This window comes from Haliotis rubra, unplaced genomic scaffold (assembly GCF_003918875.1).
Source record: "Haliotis rubra isolate DU_JTF1 unplaced genomic scaffold, ASM391887v1 Scf97, whole genome shotgun sequence".
Lineage (NCBI taxonomy): Eukaryota > Metazoa > Mollusca > Gastropoda > Lepetellida > Haliotidae > Haliotis > Haliotis rubra.
This window is the reverse complement of record NW_025767712.1, coordinates 2,193,735-2,211,191: the sequence shown is the minus strand read 5'-3', so window position 1 is coordinate 2,211,191 and position 17,457 is coordinate 2,193,735. Positions and strand designations below refer to the sequence as shown.

General features: G+C 39.9%; 1 protein-coding gene across 1 annotated transcript; it reads left to right on the top strand.

Annotated features, from left to right (window-relative positions):
* Positions 1-5,015: 5,015 nt before the first annotated feature.
* LOC124265292 (A disintegrin and metalloproteinase with thrombospondin motifs 9-like) lies at positions 5,016-6,985 on the top strand. The gene is made up of 2 exons (XM_046700081.1): positions 5,016-5,027; positions 6,281-6,985. Exons 1-2 carry the CDS (start codon positions 5,016-5,018, stop codon positions 6,983-6,985), a joined length of 717 nt encoding a protein of 238 aa, XP_046556037.1.
* The last annotated feature ends 10,472 nt before the right edge of the window (positions 6,986-17,457 follow it).

Sequence of the window (17,457 nt, the reverse complement as noted above, 5' to 3'; positions counted from 1 at the left end):
ATTTTATAATTCACCAGTTTTCGGGGAATAACTTATCTGCGTCGCGAATATTATCTCTGCTCGACCAGGCTGGGATCTTGTATCGAGACTTGATACGTTATTAATGAGAACTAGGATCCTAACTTTTTTCAACAAAATAATTCCAGTGTAATTTTTGAAGCAGATAATTTTATTTTCCCTCGTCTGAAGCATAATTATTTTGTTTTTAAATCCCAGACACCCTACAGTCACCCATTTGACACAAAATGAACTGTAATCACATTTAAAAAAAAAAAACATTCTTAGTGTTTGGTCATATATTTATAGGGGTGAGTTTGCTGGCTGGAACTGTATGACATTTTGCTGACAAATAGTAATCTTGTTAAATGATATGGTCTATTTTAAAATTTATTTTGACCTCAAGCGGTGCCTCCGTTTCGCTTGATTATTCTTCTTCATCTTCAGTGGAAGATTGTTTTGCAAGATGTAAAATCGGATCGTATTGATACGGTCTAACATCCATTTCAGAAATGACATCAGGAACATCTTTTACTGCTTCAGAATCCACGGACACTGTTAAGTTGTGAGGTAAAATCAAAGAGAAAGCCATCAGCAACAGGCACTTATGACGTCATGTCACGTGATACCCCCTCTGCTCATTAACTGTCGGGTGTTTCCGTAATAGGCGGAAATACGAGTACGTTTTTGCGTTTTTATTGCTATTTTACAAAGTTTTTGTTCAATTTTGATCACGGAATGTGACTTTTTTAGAATAGTTTTGTTTTCGTTCGTATTCTCCTTTAATCGTTTAACATTCTGAAAACTTATAGCCATTTATTTTTCTTTAAACATTTGTCCACAAATTGTGAGCTCAGCTACAGTTCAGAACATGTGTGTCAACAGTCCAGTATTAAAGGGTTAATGTTCTTTCATTAATGTATGTCATTCAATGCAAAATTTGACAAAGGTTTGGGAGTTGAAGTAAACTCCTGAAAAATATGTGTTAATAGTCCAATACTAAAGGGTTAATGTCTTCAATCAAATTGTGAAAACTTACTGTTATTTTGTTTACTACAAAACTTGTTCACAAATTAGGAGCTGATTTGTGTGTGTTAACAGTCCAGTACTAAACAGTTTTGGGTTTGTTTTTTTTGTGTGTTTTTTTCACTTATTCATGACATGTAATATACATTGCTGATTATGAAAACTAGATATAAACAAAATTATAAGCGTACAATCGCAAATCAAAAGTGCAATAATATGTACTTGGGTTTACTTCCCTCGAAACGAAGCACCCGGGATACCGAACCCAGTCTAAGCGGGTGGGTGTGCACTCAAGTGTAACAAAGCCTTCCATTGGCTGGTTCATTTGCCGATGCCCTCACGGCTAATTGTGTGTGTATATAGAGATGTTGGGTTTTGTAAATACATGCTCATTTATAATAGACACTCAGCTAGCAATTATCGTCCAGTTTCGACTACTTGTGTCTGTGCGAAGATGTTGGAACATATTATTTATCAATGTCACACCTCGAGAAGTATAACATCTTAAATAACTTACAGCATGGCTTCCGTTCGAGGCATTCATGTGAATCCCAGTTACTACTTACAACCCATGATATTATGTCGATCTCGCCATACTAGACTTTAGCAAAGCATTTGACACAGTCCCTCACAACAAACTGATTTACAAGATGGAAAGCTACGGCGTCAACAACAACTTAATAATATGGATCAAATCACAAGAACCCAATGCGTGGTAGTAGAAGGAAATGCATCATCCTCAGTACACGTAGAGTCCGGAGTACCTCAAGGAAATTGTCTAGGACCAATTTTGTTTCTCATCCACATCGACGATTAACCACTACACGTAAAATCGTCAGTGCGATTATTTGCAGATGACTGCCTACTCTATAGAGCTATAAACACATTGTTCATTTAAATGTGAGGAGTCTGAAGGATAAAGTAGGCATCGACGGAATCTCGTTCACGAAACACCCTGAAATATGGGGGACTCTACTTGTATACTTTTCTTTCGGAGCTCTTTAACAGGATTCTCATAACAGGACACATACCTCAGCCATGGAAAAGGGGAATAATTGTCCCTATCTATAAAGGCCATAACAAAGAGAGAACATCTCCGGATTCATATAGAGGGGTAACCTTGCTGCCAGTAATATCGAAACTGTTTGAAATGGTAATTTCCAAGAGAATTCTCAGTTCAACGAATGTAAGACATTCCCAGATCACCAGCAGTGCGGGTTCCAAAAGGGATTATCCTCGACACACACCTCCTTCATAGTGCAAGAAACAGTTCATCATTACCTGGAGAGGAATGATAAAGTTCAAGTTGTCTTCCTCGATAGCACCAAAGCTTTCGATACAGTGTGGCACGAGGGGCTTCTTTGGAAACTGAACCAGCTAGATATACCTAAACCCATATGGAAGGCTCTGGACAACACATACAAAGGCATGACGAGCAGTGTAATGGTCAATGGAACTACATCAGAATGGTTTACTCTTGAAAGGGGGTGAGGCAAGGGAGTGTGCTCTCGGCAAAATTATATCTCGTTTACATCAACGACCTTCTGAAAGCCCTGGACTCGACAAAGAAGGGAGCAATGGTGTTACACCTCCATATTGCAGCACCGATACAAGCTGACGACATCTGTTTCATCAGCCCAATCACATCTTATTTTCAGGACATGGTCGCTCTTTGTGAGACTTTTAGCAAAAATTGGAGATTCACATTCTCACCTGTTAAGAGCAATGTAATGCTATTTGGTAAATCAAAGAAGACGGAGTGCAACATAGTCCTCTATCAAAAAGAAATACCAATCTCAGACTCACTCAAGCATGTTGGTGTGACTCTTAATTCACAATTCAATTCCTGGGACAGGACGGTCAGTGCAAGCTCCAAAATGAAATCTTCAACGATGATGCTGATGAAGTCTGGCTGCCACTGCAAAGGTTTAAACCCAATCACTAGTGCAAACATCGTAAGAACTGTAAGCATCCCAAGAGCCCTATTCGGCTCAGAGTTGTGGTGTAACCTTACTAAAGGCGAGATTATAACTCTCGAACGAGCCCAACGTTTCTGCCTAAAAGTGTGCCAAGGCTTACCAAGATCACAAGAACAGACATCTGTAACTCATTAATAGGATGGAGCCCTTTGGAAGCAGCAATACATATGAGAAAGCTGTTCTTCTTTGGTATCCTCTGCAATACCCAACACCATCTCCTTGCACACCATGTTTTCCTCAACAGACTTCATGCCTTCAAGAACAAATGTACAGGACATACTCAAGGATTCCTTCCGGGTATATGCCAAATTCTTGAACATTATAATCTGCTGCCTCACCTACATTCCTTCCTACAGACTCATCGGTTTATGCCTCAATCATCATGGAAGAGAACTGTGAAGAAAGCTATACAGGAACAGGTGGAGGAAGAGTGGCTGCACCGGACGTCGTCAGATCCAGACCTCAAGCACTTTCTGAATATTCATTCTTCCATCAAACCTCATCCAGCCTGGAAGATTGCAAAGGCCTTGCCAAGAATGAAGAAGAAGTGCACATTCCTAGTGCAAATGTGTTCTGCATGGCACCCAGACATAGTTCCTGGTACCTGTTCTGACTGTGGCTGTGATCACAACGACCGGTTAACACATATTGTATGTTGCTGTGTAGCTAACGAGTCTGCGAGAGACACTCTGTGGTGCAACATCGCCAGTATCAACCCAACAGAGCTGAGTGTCAGTCTCCACACAAGATCTGATGCAAACATAGTATCCTGCTTCCTGTCCTGTCAGCCCCCAGTCACCTTGCAGGAAGATGACCTCCAGCTGTACCAGTCTGTGCTGATCGAGGGGTTCTACAGCCTCTGCCACTATATTGACTCTTAAATTACACGCATAACAAACTATCCATGATTTAATTTAATTGTTTTTTCCCCTGCTGTTCTTGTAATCTCCTATAAAAGAGAATATATGGATCACCTATCAATACCAGGACTAGAAGCAAAATGGATACAAATCATATGTAAAAGCAAAAAATACTTAATTGGAACCATTTATGGCGCAGATAAAAGCAAAGCCTACTGGGAGTTAATAGACCAATTAATATGCAATGCCATGTCCTTAAATATGCAAACTATTATAGCGGGTGATTTTAACCTTGATATCCTAAATGAAAATAATCATAAAATCGAAACCTTAAAGGCAATTTACGGGTTGAAACAGCTCATTACCGAACCTACTAGGATCACACCCACTTCTAGAACATTGATTGACTTGTTGTTTTTTTGTTTTTGTTTTTGGTTTTTTATTGTTCCCAATGTGATGAGTATAAAAACATGATGAGAACAAGTATATAGAGGACTGACTGACTGACTGAGTTTGGTTTTACGCCGCTTTTAGCAATATTCCAGCAACATCACGGCGGGGGACACCAGAAATGGGCTTAACACATTGTACCCATGTGGGGATTCGAACCCGGGTCTTCGGCGTGACGAGCCAACGATTTAACCATTAGGCTAACCCACCGCCCCGCATATAGAGGAATATGTGCACATAGCTGCTAGTGGGCACAATAGCGATATAGTACACTTTGTACATTGAATATCAATATCAGTGATATGTTTTTGTTTAATAGTCATTCAGGGTTAAAATCAGGGATCAGAGGAAACCATTTGGCTAAAAAGCTTTCAACATTATTATTTCTTCTGGAAATGAATGATTCAGTGAAGTACTAAACAGTTAATGTGATCACTTGAAATGTTGAACATCAATGATTAATGTACAATTAACAATTATCAAGACAAATTAAACAAATATTTGAGGAAATGTCATATTCATTTACACTTGATCAGCATTCTGAAACGAAAAAGAAAATTCCATGAATACTTTCTGATAACTATTACATGTTACTTAGTAACAAATTCTTCATATCTTACCTTCGATCTTACCTTCATTGTAACTCAATTCCGCTTTTTTTTTGTCACAACTGGAAGAGAATCGACAAAACAAAAATACAAATATGCCAATACTGGTAAAATATTTTCATGTTTTTAACTACCAAAAGAATTCAGACTTGATACATGATATATTTCTATGTGACATATGGCAGACTTTAAACGTTGACTCGAATTGGTCTAATCAGAGTAGTGAAAATATTATCATTAATGGGAATCTTTACTTAATTTGTAATTTGTCTAATAACAGTTGCGGTTTATGAGAAGAAAAGTTTGGGGAAATACCGGTGTTTATAAAAGGTCATATAGCGGTCAAATTTGCAAAAAAATATTAAACAAAATATCAGCAGGACATATCTTTCTTGTTGATAATGGCTTTTGTCGTTTTGGGCGCTTCGGTGGCATTTTCTGAAAATAGACAATAATACTGATAGAGACAAAATAATTGTTTAGAAACACTTCATGCATTTATTTTTCTTATCAACACCTAGATACATCTTCAATGCCTTAAAGATTACGAAATGTAAGAAATGTAATGTAAGAATACGAAAAGTTAGCAAGATATTGATATCATTACAAAACAGCGACAGGCGTATGTGTGACTTTTGAGTAAAATTAGAGACCACGCATAGCCCAAGTAGGAAGACATATATTACCATGTCACACACATAAACAACTTAAATCGTACACAATATGGAATACATATCAAACTGACACAGTAACAGAAACAGAAACTTATGTCTCACATCGCTAGTTGAAAGTTATAGAAAATGGCGGACAGTTCTGACAATTTTTATCATCAACCTAACTTCATGGAAAGTACGTATAAATGCCTATAACGATAGTTTTAGATGAAAGCAAATAATTTCTTGGTACATTACGCTCTTAATATAACTGTATGTGTGAAGTTGGAAGTTGCTTATATCCATTTACGAGCTATCACGCTGGATTGCAGTGGTTCTGCGCAACCGCAAGGCGGGAAAATTGAGTTACAGTACAAGTACAGTCCGTACACGATGGTTATCGAACTATCCATGTTTTACCAGTTAATTTTGAAATATTATTTTTAGAACTAGAAGCTCTTAAACAGTTGATGTGAAATATACAGCATATATTGTTGTCATCAGGAGTTAACCTCACAAGTAGAAATTAACTCTTTGTCTCTGGACGAGCAGCTAGAATACCTCAATTCCCCAATGCTAGCACGGACGGAATCCAAAGTAATTCCCCAGCAAAACGCGTTGCGGAGGATAATAATTCGTAGACCCAACAAATTTCGTTCAGCACTGAGATGGGCTGATGTGACATGAGATGTGTTGTATGCTTTCAGAACGCCCAGAGTCAGATGGTGTGGGAGATCGGGGAGGAGGTGAAGTATGTATGTGATCCCCCATTTAGTCCACGGGGAAGGCGCGTCTGCCAGTCGGATGGGTCGTGGACGGACTTCTCTTGTGTGTTGGTCACAGACTGCAGCCAGGTGAAGACTTGCAACAACGCCTACGATGATGGAGAATACTGGATTGTCTTGGAGAAGTACAACAACGCCAGGGTGAAGATCTACTGCCATGACATGTCATCTGATACTCCTGGACACTTCGTCAGCTTCCAGGAAGACAACTACTCAGTGATGCCAACAGGATGCTACGGCTCCTACTGCGGACGAACAAACTTCACCAAGATCAAGATTGACTTGGACAATCTTCAAATTGAGCAGGTCCACACCTTTGCTGAATGGTCGTGTAAACCAGGTCCTTACGGGCGTACTATGGGCTGCAGTTCAGACGCCGGAGCAGACTGCGGCACGGTGCAAGTAAATCTGGAAGGAACTAGTTTCAAAGTAAGCAGTCAAAGCACCCTCGCGGGAAATGTTGACACTATATTCTCGTCCAACCACTCGCTGATGCATGGGAAATGTAACGGATGGTGTTCCCCCTGTTTTTCTTATCATCAAGGAATTCTACGTCGATTCGGCTTCTCGCCGAAAGAACATGACATTCCCGATGAAGACTCGGCTACTAAGCCGACATGTGTTTGATTTTCCATATCAGGTTCCTTGTTCTCTAACAGTCTTTATCAGTGAAGAGACCCTTTACCACCGCTTGACAGTTTAACATAAATTTGTAAGATTTTATGTTAGTGGTATGTTGGTAGGGTGGTGATGATAGATATGTCATTTGATGCTGTACATCAATTTTAAACTGTATGACGGCGAGATATCCTCGAACCTGATATATATCCTCGAACCTGAAGCAGACAAACCATTATTGTGACGTACGTATTTTTTAAATTATGAAACGGAAAGCTATCCGTTACTAACGACACTCGTCAACAGGGTGCCGTTGTACAAAGTAGCCTTAGGGCTACGACTGTTGTAAATATATTCTTGAGGTATGGGAGTTACGATCAGATGCGCTGAGGTGGCTTTGTACAATGGTACCCAGGATCTGTTTCACAAGCACAGTGTTGTAACCTTGGACAAATATCAATTGGTAATACATTCGCAAGATGGATTCAGGATGAAACATTCTGTTTTTCATTATATTTCGGTTGAAACCTCTCGAAAAAAACCGTTGAAAGTGTTACTGCCATTTAAAGTGATACACGCTGTCGTTCAAATTTTTATTATGAAACACGAAGTATATCCTTTAAAGTATCAGGTCTTTTGAATGCCATTGTTAGAAGTTTCGATACCTTACTCCTCAATCAGGTGAAGAAGAGAGTTTTTTTTATGGATGTCAACTTTTTATTATGAGGAACATGAGGTTTCGAAGTATATCCTTACTCCTCAATCAGGTGAATGATGAAGGAGTAAGGATATATGTCAACTTCGTTGTTATGAGGAACACAACGTTTCGAGAGTATATCCTTACTCCTTAATCAGGTGAATGATGAAGGAGTAAGGATATTCTCTGAAACGTTCCTCATAATAAATGCATGGTTCACGTGTGTGTCACTGACGTGTCCATTTTGGAAACGTTATCGATATGACTACCGCAAAATATTTCAACAGCTTTACTAAGGCAATGAGTGTTGTAACCTTGATCGAACAGTTTCTTATCACGAGTCGTATGACGGTTTTGGAAGTTTGATAAATAAGATACCCATATGTTTTGTAGAAATGCCAACACCTCACTGTGATCCAGGGTTGGACCTGCCGAGACCGTGCAATAAAAAATATATGTTTTAGTTAAACACGTACCCTGAAACTATAATGACCTTCCAGATTGTAATTTGATGAAGGAGACCCACATTTTACTTCGGGAGCTCTGCATTTATGCTACATGCAGCTCGTGTTGATGTATATTAAGAGTGTTATAACGGATTTGTTTCGTGTAACATAACATTACTGTAATTGTAGATTGTTCATTGGTCTGTATATTTCTACACAGAATAGTTTGTTTGGGTCACCTCAGAATTTACAATCAGACTCAGTTATTTGATACTAGTAAAATTTTGTTATTAAATTCCTTACACGAAAAGAGACCGCCTGCAAACAGGACCTGAGAAACATGCTCTTACGTGGCGTCCTGTTCTTCGCATTTGGTAAGCAATCGTTCAAACCTTCGTTAAATTCACTCAAAGCTTTGATTTCTCTGCTAGGGCATGTATTTTTCTATACCGTGACTGTGTTTTTAGGACTTGGGAACGTAAAAACCTATTCGATGTATCCTGAAAAAATATTTTCGAACCGACAGCAAAACGTTCGTGAATCGAACACACAATTGTACTTGAAATCTTGTAACATCTGCGAACAAGTGCAGAATGGAACAAGTGCCCTTCACCTTAATGTGTTCTAAGAAAGTGAATGAGAGTAGGTTTGAGCCGCTTTTAGCAACATTCCATCAATATCGGCGAGGGAATAAGCAAATGGAATCCATACATAGTACCCATGTAGGGAATCAAACCCGGGTCTTTGGCGTGACGAGCGAATGCTTTAACCACTAGGCTACCCCACCGCCCGGTGCTATTGAGAAAAAAAAATGACAGCGTCAAACCGTTATCCCTTCCAATTGTTGTCCAGACAGTTTCTAATTTTAAACCTCAGTTTCCAATCCACCATGTTGCATACACTGTAGCCACACTCCCATTCCTTATACAATTAGACGTGCTTTCCGTTACCTCTGTAATCACCGATGTTTATATCTATATTTCTTGATCATATTTCTTCACGACATGTATACCTGAGTCGTGTTCTGCGCTCTCCTGCACTACAGGGGCGGTAGGGTAGCCTAGTGGTTAAGGCGTTCGCTCGTCACGCCGAAGACCCGGGTTCGATTCCCCATATGGGCACACTTTGTGAAGCCCATTTCTGATGTTCCACGCAGTGATATTGCTGGAATATTGCTAAAAGCGGCGTAAAACCCAACTCACTCACTCTTGCACTACATTCGTATAGCGTCAAATCAAATTTAAGAAGTTTTTAATTCATAATAAAGAATTCATTCTATTTATCTCGACCCAAACCCATTTCCGACCTCCCTCTCACACAGTGGTACAAAGGATGACAGAGGCTCGGTGATTTATCAACCCCAGCAAAGACATGTAGAGGACTGACTACACTTGTCTGAAAACTTCTAACTCAAGACTTTGGTTAATCACTAAGTCATCTGACAAGACTACACATTTGCAAAGGAAAACCACTCAGTAGCTGAATCAAGAGAGCGAATACTTTACACGTAATACTATCGGCAATGTACAAAAGATGTTGAATGAATGATTAATGAAATCAATGGTTAGACTTGAAAGCTGGATTGAATACGATGAATCCTAAAAACAAGATCTGAGATTGAGAGATGTAACGACGGGAGAGAAAAATTATACATTTAACGGAATGATATTAGAAATTTTTGCATGTCTGATGTATTAGATTAGGGTCCCTGTCAATAAAATTGTTTCTGCTACCAGACTTTGGCTTTGTTTACCAGGAGTTGTTACCTTCCTTTACGGGTGGTTCCCCTCCAACTTAATATCCCAATAGCGCAGTGTCTTACGACGACAATATATGAATCAAACACCTTTGTAAACAGGTTACGCTTATAACTCTGTGATATGACATCTGGGTTAAGGCAACCTTTGTGCATACACACCTATTAAAAGTGCTAACAACGTCATGAACATACACTGACCTGTAAATCTGACATTCAAACGGATGTTCCTGCTAGGTACACATCCACATAAAGGGAATCGTCTGTAGAGGACTTTGCAGATTGTATGAAGTGGAAGGTATTTGTTATAAATGGTCTACCTGTGAAGATCCGGGCTAGAATTGATCTTCAGTAACCCATGCTTGTCGTAAGAGGAGACTAACGGGATCGGGTGGTCAGGCTCGCTGACTGAGTTGACACATGTCATCGTATCCCAGTTGCGTAGATTGATGTTCATGCTGTTGATCACTGGATTGTCTGGTCCAGACTCGATTATTTACAGAACCGCCGGCATATAGCTGGAATATTGATGAGTGCAGCGTAAAACTAAACTAAGCTCACTCACTCACTCACTCACTCACTCACTCAATATAAATGTTCTTCTTAAAATAGGTAAGTGTGTTTGTTTGGGTTGTTTTGTTTTGTTGTCTAAAGCCGCACTCAGTAACATTCCAGTTTGCGATGGATGAAAATAACTGAGTCTGAACTGAGTCAATCCTGTGATTGATATCATGAGCTTTGATCTACGCAACTGGAATACGATAACATGCATCAACTAAGTCAATGAGCTTTGATCAGCCGATGTCATTTGTTGCGTTTAACGAAAATCATGGAGTGAGTGAGTTTAGTATTACGCCGCTTTTAGCAATATTCTAGCAATATCACGTCGCGGGACACCAGAAATGGGCTTCACACATTTTTCCCATGTGGGAAATCGAACCCGGGACTTCGGCGTGACGAACGAACGCTTTAACCACTAGACTACCCCGCCGGCCCCAATATTCAGTAATATGCTGGTCTAATAAAACTTCAAAAGGGATCGGGTGGTCCTGCCCGATTATTTGATTGATATGCGTTTCATCGTATCTATACAGTGTTAATTTCATCACTGGGTTGTCTGGTCCAAATTCGATTAATTACAGGCCATTATTATATGGCTGGAATATTGCCATCAGTGGCAGTTATTTCATTCGAGGAATCCGCCCGCAGGGATATCGCCTTAATACAACATTAAACGACAGTACACAAGAATACAGAGTTTTGAACATCCACAGAAACACTCCTTTTGCTGTGAAGAGCAAAATAGCTGTGAAAATCATATGAATGTTCAACGGAAATTTCCAGAGTGACGCATCCCCCGCGGAAATTGGTATATTTATTTAAGCGACAAAACCCGTTTCTATATCAACAGGAAATCTCCGACAACAGATCACTTTCATAACAGTAATCCTGCGAATTTTTCGGTTTCACGGTGTCCGGTTTATAGAGGTATAGCATTACACACGAAATCATCATTTTGACATGAGTATATTAACTTATATATTAAAACATAAAATTTCATTAACTATGATTCTTTATGGATGTTCAGTCATATTCTCACAATAGTCATTCGTCTTTTCAGTGACATGGGCATGCTACGGCTGTCATCGGAGGAATAAACGTAAGCGTTTGCCAACCACCTCTCTTATTTACACAAAACTATTCTTTCTAAACTTGTCAAACCGTTTAGATTCTTGTAATCATACATCATCATTATCATGTTTCCTCTGAATGATGATATGGTTTCAGTTACAATATTTCAGTCGCGTAAATATACTAAATGGTTTTAAGAGCCTACCTCAAACAGAAGAAAACTAACTTAAGCCCTATGTCACATTGAAATAAATTACATATTATCAGATATAGTTCCTCAACTCCGTAAAAGATGTTTTTTTGATAAATTAATTTTTTTTAGAAATGTTTTAGTCAAATTGAAAAACTCTTATTTACCAATATTTTCATTTTCAAGACTTTTGGCACATGAAATTCTACCGCCCCACCATCAGATGTCCAAGGGTTGAGAGTACCTACATCGCCGACCCTGGTCAGGACACCGCCATTGTGACATGGGGCGAGCCTGTTGTACGAGGGAAACGTTACAGGTATAGATATGTAAAATGTCACGTGACACGTACGTTGAAGACGTTTCAGGTATGGATTGTATAGCATCACAAGGATCACGCATGTAACACGTGGGAGACATTACTGGTATAGATTGGATAACCAGGCATGGGGCAAGCAAGAAACACGTGGGAGACGTTACTCATATATATTTGATAACCAGGCATGGGGCAAGCAAGAAACACGTTGGAGACGTTACTGGAATAGACTGGATAATCAGGCATGGGGCAAGAATGGAACACGTGGGAAACGTTACTGGTTAGTTAACAAGGCATGAAACGAGTGGGAGACGTTACTGGTAAGAATTAGTTAACAAGGCATGTAACACGTGGGAGACGTTACTGGTAAGGATTAGATAACAAGGCATGGGGCACGCATGGAGCACGTGGGAGACGTTACTGGTATGGATTGGATAACAAGGCATGTAACACGTGGGAGACGTTACTGGTATGGATTGGATAACAAGGCATGTAACACGTGGGAGACGTTACTGGTAAGAATTGGATAACAAGGCATGTAACACGTGGGAGACGTTACTGGTAGGGATTGGATAACAAGGCATGTAACACGTGGGAGACGTTACTGGTATGGATTGGATAACAAGGCATGTAACACGTGGAGAGACGTTACTGGTATGGATTGGATAACAAGGCATGAAACGAGTGGGAGACGTTACTGGTATGGATTGGATAACAAGGCATGTAACACGTGGGAGGCGTTACTGGTATGGATTGGATAACAAGGCATGTAACACGTGGGAGACGTTACTGGTATGGATTGGATAACAAGGCATGTAACACGTGGGGGAGACGTTACTGGTATGGATTGGATAACAAGGCATGTAACACGTGGGAGACGTTACTGGTAGGGATTGGATAACAAGGCATGTAACACGTGGGAGACGTTACTGGTAGGGATTGATAACAAGGCATGTAACACGTGGGGAGACGTTACTGGTAGGGATTGGATAACAAGGCATGTAACACGTGGGAGACGTTACTGGTATGGATTGGATAACAAGGCATGTAACACGTGGGAGACGTTACTGGTAGGGATTGGATAACAAGGCATGTAACACGTGGGAGACGTTACTGGTATGGATTGGATAACAAGGCATGTAACACGTGGGAGACGTTACTGGTATGGATTGGATAACAAGGCATGTAACACGTGGGAGACGTTACTGGTAGGGATTGGATAACAAGGCATGTAACACGTGGGAGACATTACTGGTATGGATTGGATAACAAGGCATGGAGCACGCATGGAGCACGTGGGAGACGTTACTGGTATGGATTGGATAACAAGGCATGTAACACGTGGGAGACGTTACTGGTAAGAATTAGAAACAAGGCATGGAGAACGTGAGAGACGTTACATTGTAGAAATGGATACGATAACCTGGGGCACACATGTAGTCCACAGAGGATATTGAAAATAAGGACCGGAGAACATGACATGGAACATGAATGTAATTAATTCATGAGAGCGTGGGCGACGTTAAATGTCGGATTAATAGGATCTTACTCGAGCTACAATTTCATATCGAGTTTATTTCCTGAAAAAATAACTTGAATTTACCCGAGGATTGATTTAATTAACGAGGACCGTAAACTTGATATCAAACTGAAACGAATGTAATGTTTGATTTATTACCCTGATTTGAATTTTTAAGTAGAAGTAAAAAGTTTGAGAACTCCTGAAAAAACGTTCAAGGTTACAACGTGTGTTGACGAAGATTCCCTTTTAATTTTTACAAGTACAGATAAAAGAGAAAATGATACACGACTGAGAATATGATACTTTGACCGATTACATTAATAGTTAATCTCTCGTTAGTTAGTGAGTGAGTGAGTGAATATGGCTTAAGGACAATATCACGACACCAGAAATGGGCTTCACACATTACACTTCTGTGGGGAATCGAACCCGGGTCTTCGGTGTGACGAGCCAACGCTTTAATCAACAATACATGCCGTAATTAGGGCGAAAGGTTTTTAATGAACTGCAACTACTACGGCAGCTAGGGTAATATGTATAACTTATTTATTTCTGTACTTCATTATTGTTCATTGTATTGGTGTTTAGTGTATTTCACAGATTATCTCCGTAGAATCTGTAGAAATATTCGGTTAAATGTTACGGTTCGTCCTGATCTTATTCTTATTACACAAATCCGTTGAAAGATTTTTATTTAACAGAACAATTATTCATAGACGTTTTAATATATTGCAGGGTTCAGATGACGACAGCTAAAGAATCCGGCAGTAGTTTCGGCGAAGGGACACACAAAGTAGTGTACATGATGAGAGATCACTACAACATCAAACGAAAGTGTCACATGAAGTTCAAAGTTAAAGGTAATGCAGTTCCGGTAGCCTAACCTAAGGATAAGGACATCTCTGAACAGAAACATGGAATGCAGTCAGTTGTTTGTGTAGCCTCTGCTTGCAACGAATTCAGGATGAAAGAGGTTGCATTAAGTTCGATTACTTATATTATTATTATGTATAACTAATTATCAAACATATACTGAATAATCTGCGTTGGGCATGCATGATGTCGTGTTTTTTGTTGGTTTCTTTATTTATTTATTTGAATTTTTCTTTTTTTCGTAATATAAAGACCCCGACTATATGTCTTTTATGTCTTTTTTGAAACTGTTGACTTTAACCTTCTGTGCTGCTCAGGGGCTTTAACATAAGCCAGCATTGGCTTGTCTGCTGATCATTATCTGCCCATGGATAAATGTAAAACCATGTGTTAGATAAATACATGTATGTTTAATTGCTGTTTTTCATTGAGACACGTGACGATCCGGTCATCATATACAAATGCGTAGATAGATACATATATTATGAATCACTCGGTTATCCGCCCTGACGCGATTATTTACCGACTGAAATATTGCTCAGTGAGAAGTTAGACAAAAACAAGGACAAACACGTTTTGGAATTGACTTCGTAATTGGTAACTATGATACATTTCTTTCAAGTAAAGTTAATCGGGTTTTTTCTGCAGTGCTCAGATGCCCAATGCTTCGTAGTCCAGCCAATGGCCGCATAAATTGTGAAGGCAACAAGCATGGCGACGTGTGTACATTCAGTTGTCAAAAAGGCTACTCGATGATTGGCACACCACGGATCACGTGTCTACAAATGCAGTTCTGGAGTGGCCATCCTCCAAATTGTGAAGGTAAATTTGAAAACAGCCTGAATGAACACAAAAGCTTTGAGAATACATTTGACACAACACATTTATGGCTCATTTGTGTGTGCACTAACGTTTATCCCATTGAATTAGACGTACTATTTGACTCAGTTTACACTAACCCAGGCAGTTATTGAGTACATCCTTATCGAAACACGCGGATTGCATCTGTAATGACTTATGCCATTATTATTTCCAGCTCATGATTGTGGCAGCCTAACGCCGCCAGCCCATGCACTTCCCTTCAAGTGCGACAAGGGCAACAGTTTCGGGAGCGTGTGTTTATTGCAATGTGATACCGAGAACGGCTGGTCAGCGTCCAAAGGCCTAATGGCTCGCTGCACGCACTCAGTGAAGTGGACAGTGACCAACTTCCAGTGTAAAGGTATATCAAATCGTGGTCAATGGGTTATGCATTTCCTAATCCAATTTCCTTCGGTCTCAATGGACTAGCAGCTAAAACCCCTCTTGAAAAAAATAACAGAGATATTATTGGCAATCTATTTGGTAAAATACATAATATAGTCACCTATATTGACTGTGAGATACGCAAAACATACAGTTTCAGTGCAAATAAGAGACAACAAACGCGAGGCCGTGTGACCCTCTATACATGGAATGGTTACTTCATTCAGGGCGAAATGAGGGTTTGGGGGCTAAACGCCAAACTGCCATCTTCTTCCATTGCACACAACACAGCGATGGTGCGCAGAGCATTAAACTGAACCCCGGATTTCAGTTCCACTATCATAGACGTTATACACCGCCGCCATAAGCCATATAGCTGGAATATTGATGAGTGCGGCGTTAAACAACAAATAAACAAAGCAAAACATTATCAAATATTCATAACCATAATCAAATCCTCCACTACATTTGCTTCATAAGGGTTCAGATCGACTGAAATATATTTTATTTTGATCATCAGATACAGAACCACCCATGTTCACCAACTGTCCCACCCAGACAATTCACCAGTCGGAAAGTCCCGGCACCAACCTCACCTCGGTGTTGTGGCCCAAACTCATCGTCACCGACAACTCTATCAGAGTCAGGAGTGTACAAGCGTCATCTGGTGTGACTGTCACCGGGGGAATGTTTGCTGTTGGGACGCACATCGTCAAGTTCAAAGTCCAAGATTGGGAAGGAAATGAAGCTGAACCTTGTAGTTTTGTGGTCAAAGTAGAACGTAAGTAAGGATTATACAAACAATAGTTTCATTCTTACTCGTTACTGTACACATCAGCAAATGTTCTTTTGAAAATAGTTCATTAATATAACTAGTTGACAGTATCAAGAAACACATATGACAGATATGACAAATTTGCTCAATAATAGTAATGAGTAGATATTAAGACAGGATTTGCCAGTGTACTGTGGATATATTGGGGTAAACGTTCTGAGCAGTGTTCATCCTGAAAACTTCACATTATATGTGTTCATTGCAAAGAATAACCCCACCAACAATAAACAAGCAAATACTTCTAATTAACAGTCCAATTGTCGTATATGTCTTGAGCAAAAAGGAACAGTCAATCTTGAAAGCTTTGGGACAGGTGATTGCGATCCACAAACTATATCTCATCCGCAAATAATCTCTCATGGTCCTGGCCAATATAATGTGCTGACTACTACGCCCTTTTATAACTGACATGACGTTACAAGGTGGGTCAAACATTCTTTTGATTGTTCAGGTGTTGAGTGTGAGCCTCCATCACTAGATGATGAGCACATGAAGCTCCCTGGTTGCGTTCCCCCGTTTGCTGAAGGTACTAAGTGTAAGCTCGAGTGCGGTATGGACATCCCCCTTAAGGGCAGCAGCTACATCACATGCACGTCATTGGATACGGGAAAGACTGGGACTTTCTGGGACTGGGGACAGAAAAACACACCACCAAGGCCCAAGCCATATTGTGAAGGTACTACATACAGGCAATACATTGTATATAAACTTCTCAGGAGTTCTTGGGTTCATGTTCGTCGACCTAGTTTACTGAAATGTGAAATAACATTAAATCAAACGCCGTAAACACCCCTTCCTTTCTGCTTTCAGAAATGAAATATTTTAGTAAACAGGGTCAAAACATGAAGCGAAGTAATGCTTCGACGTTTCACTCAGACCGAGATATATACATATTTGTTCCGTGCATTATTTCACTGACCCAAAAATTGTCCCTGACATAACTTGTTTGAAATGTTCTACAAAGTACCC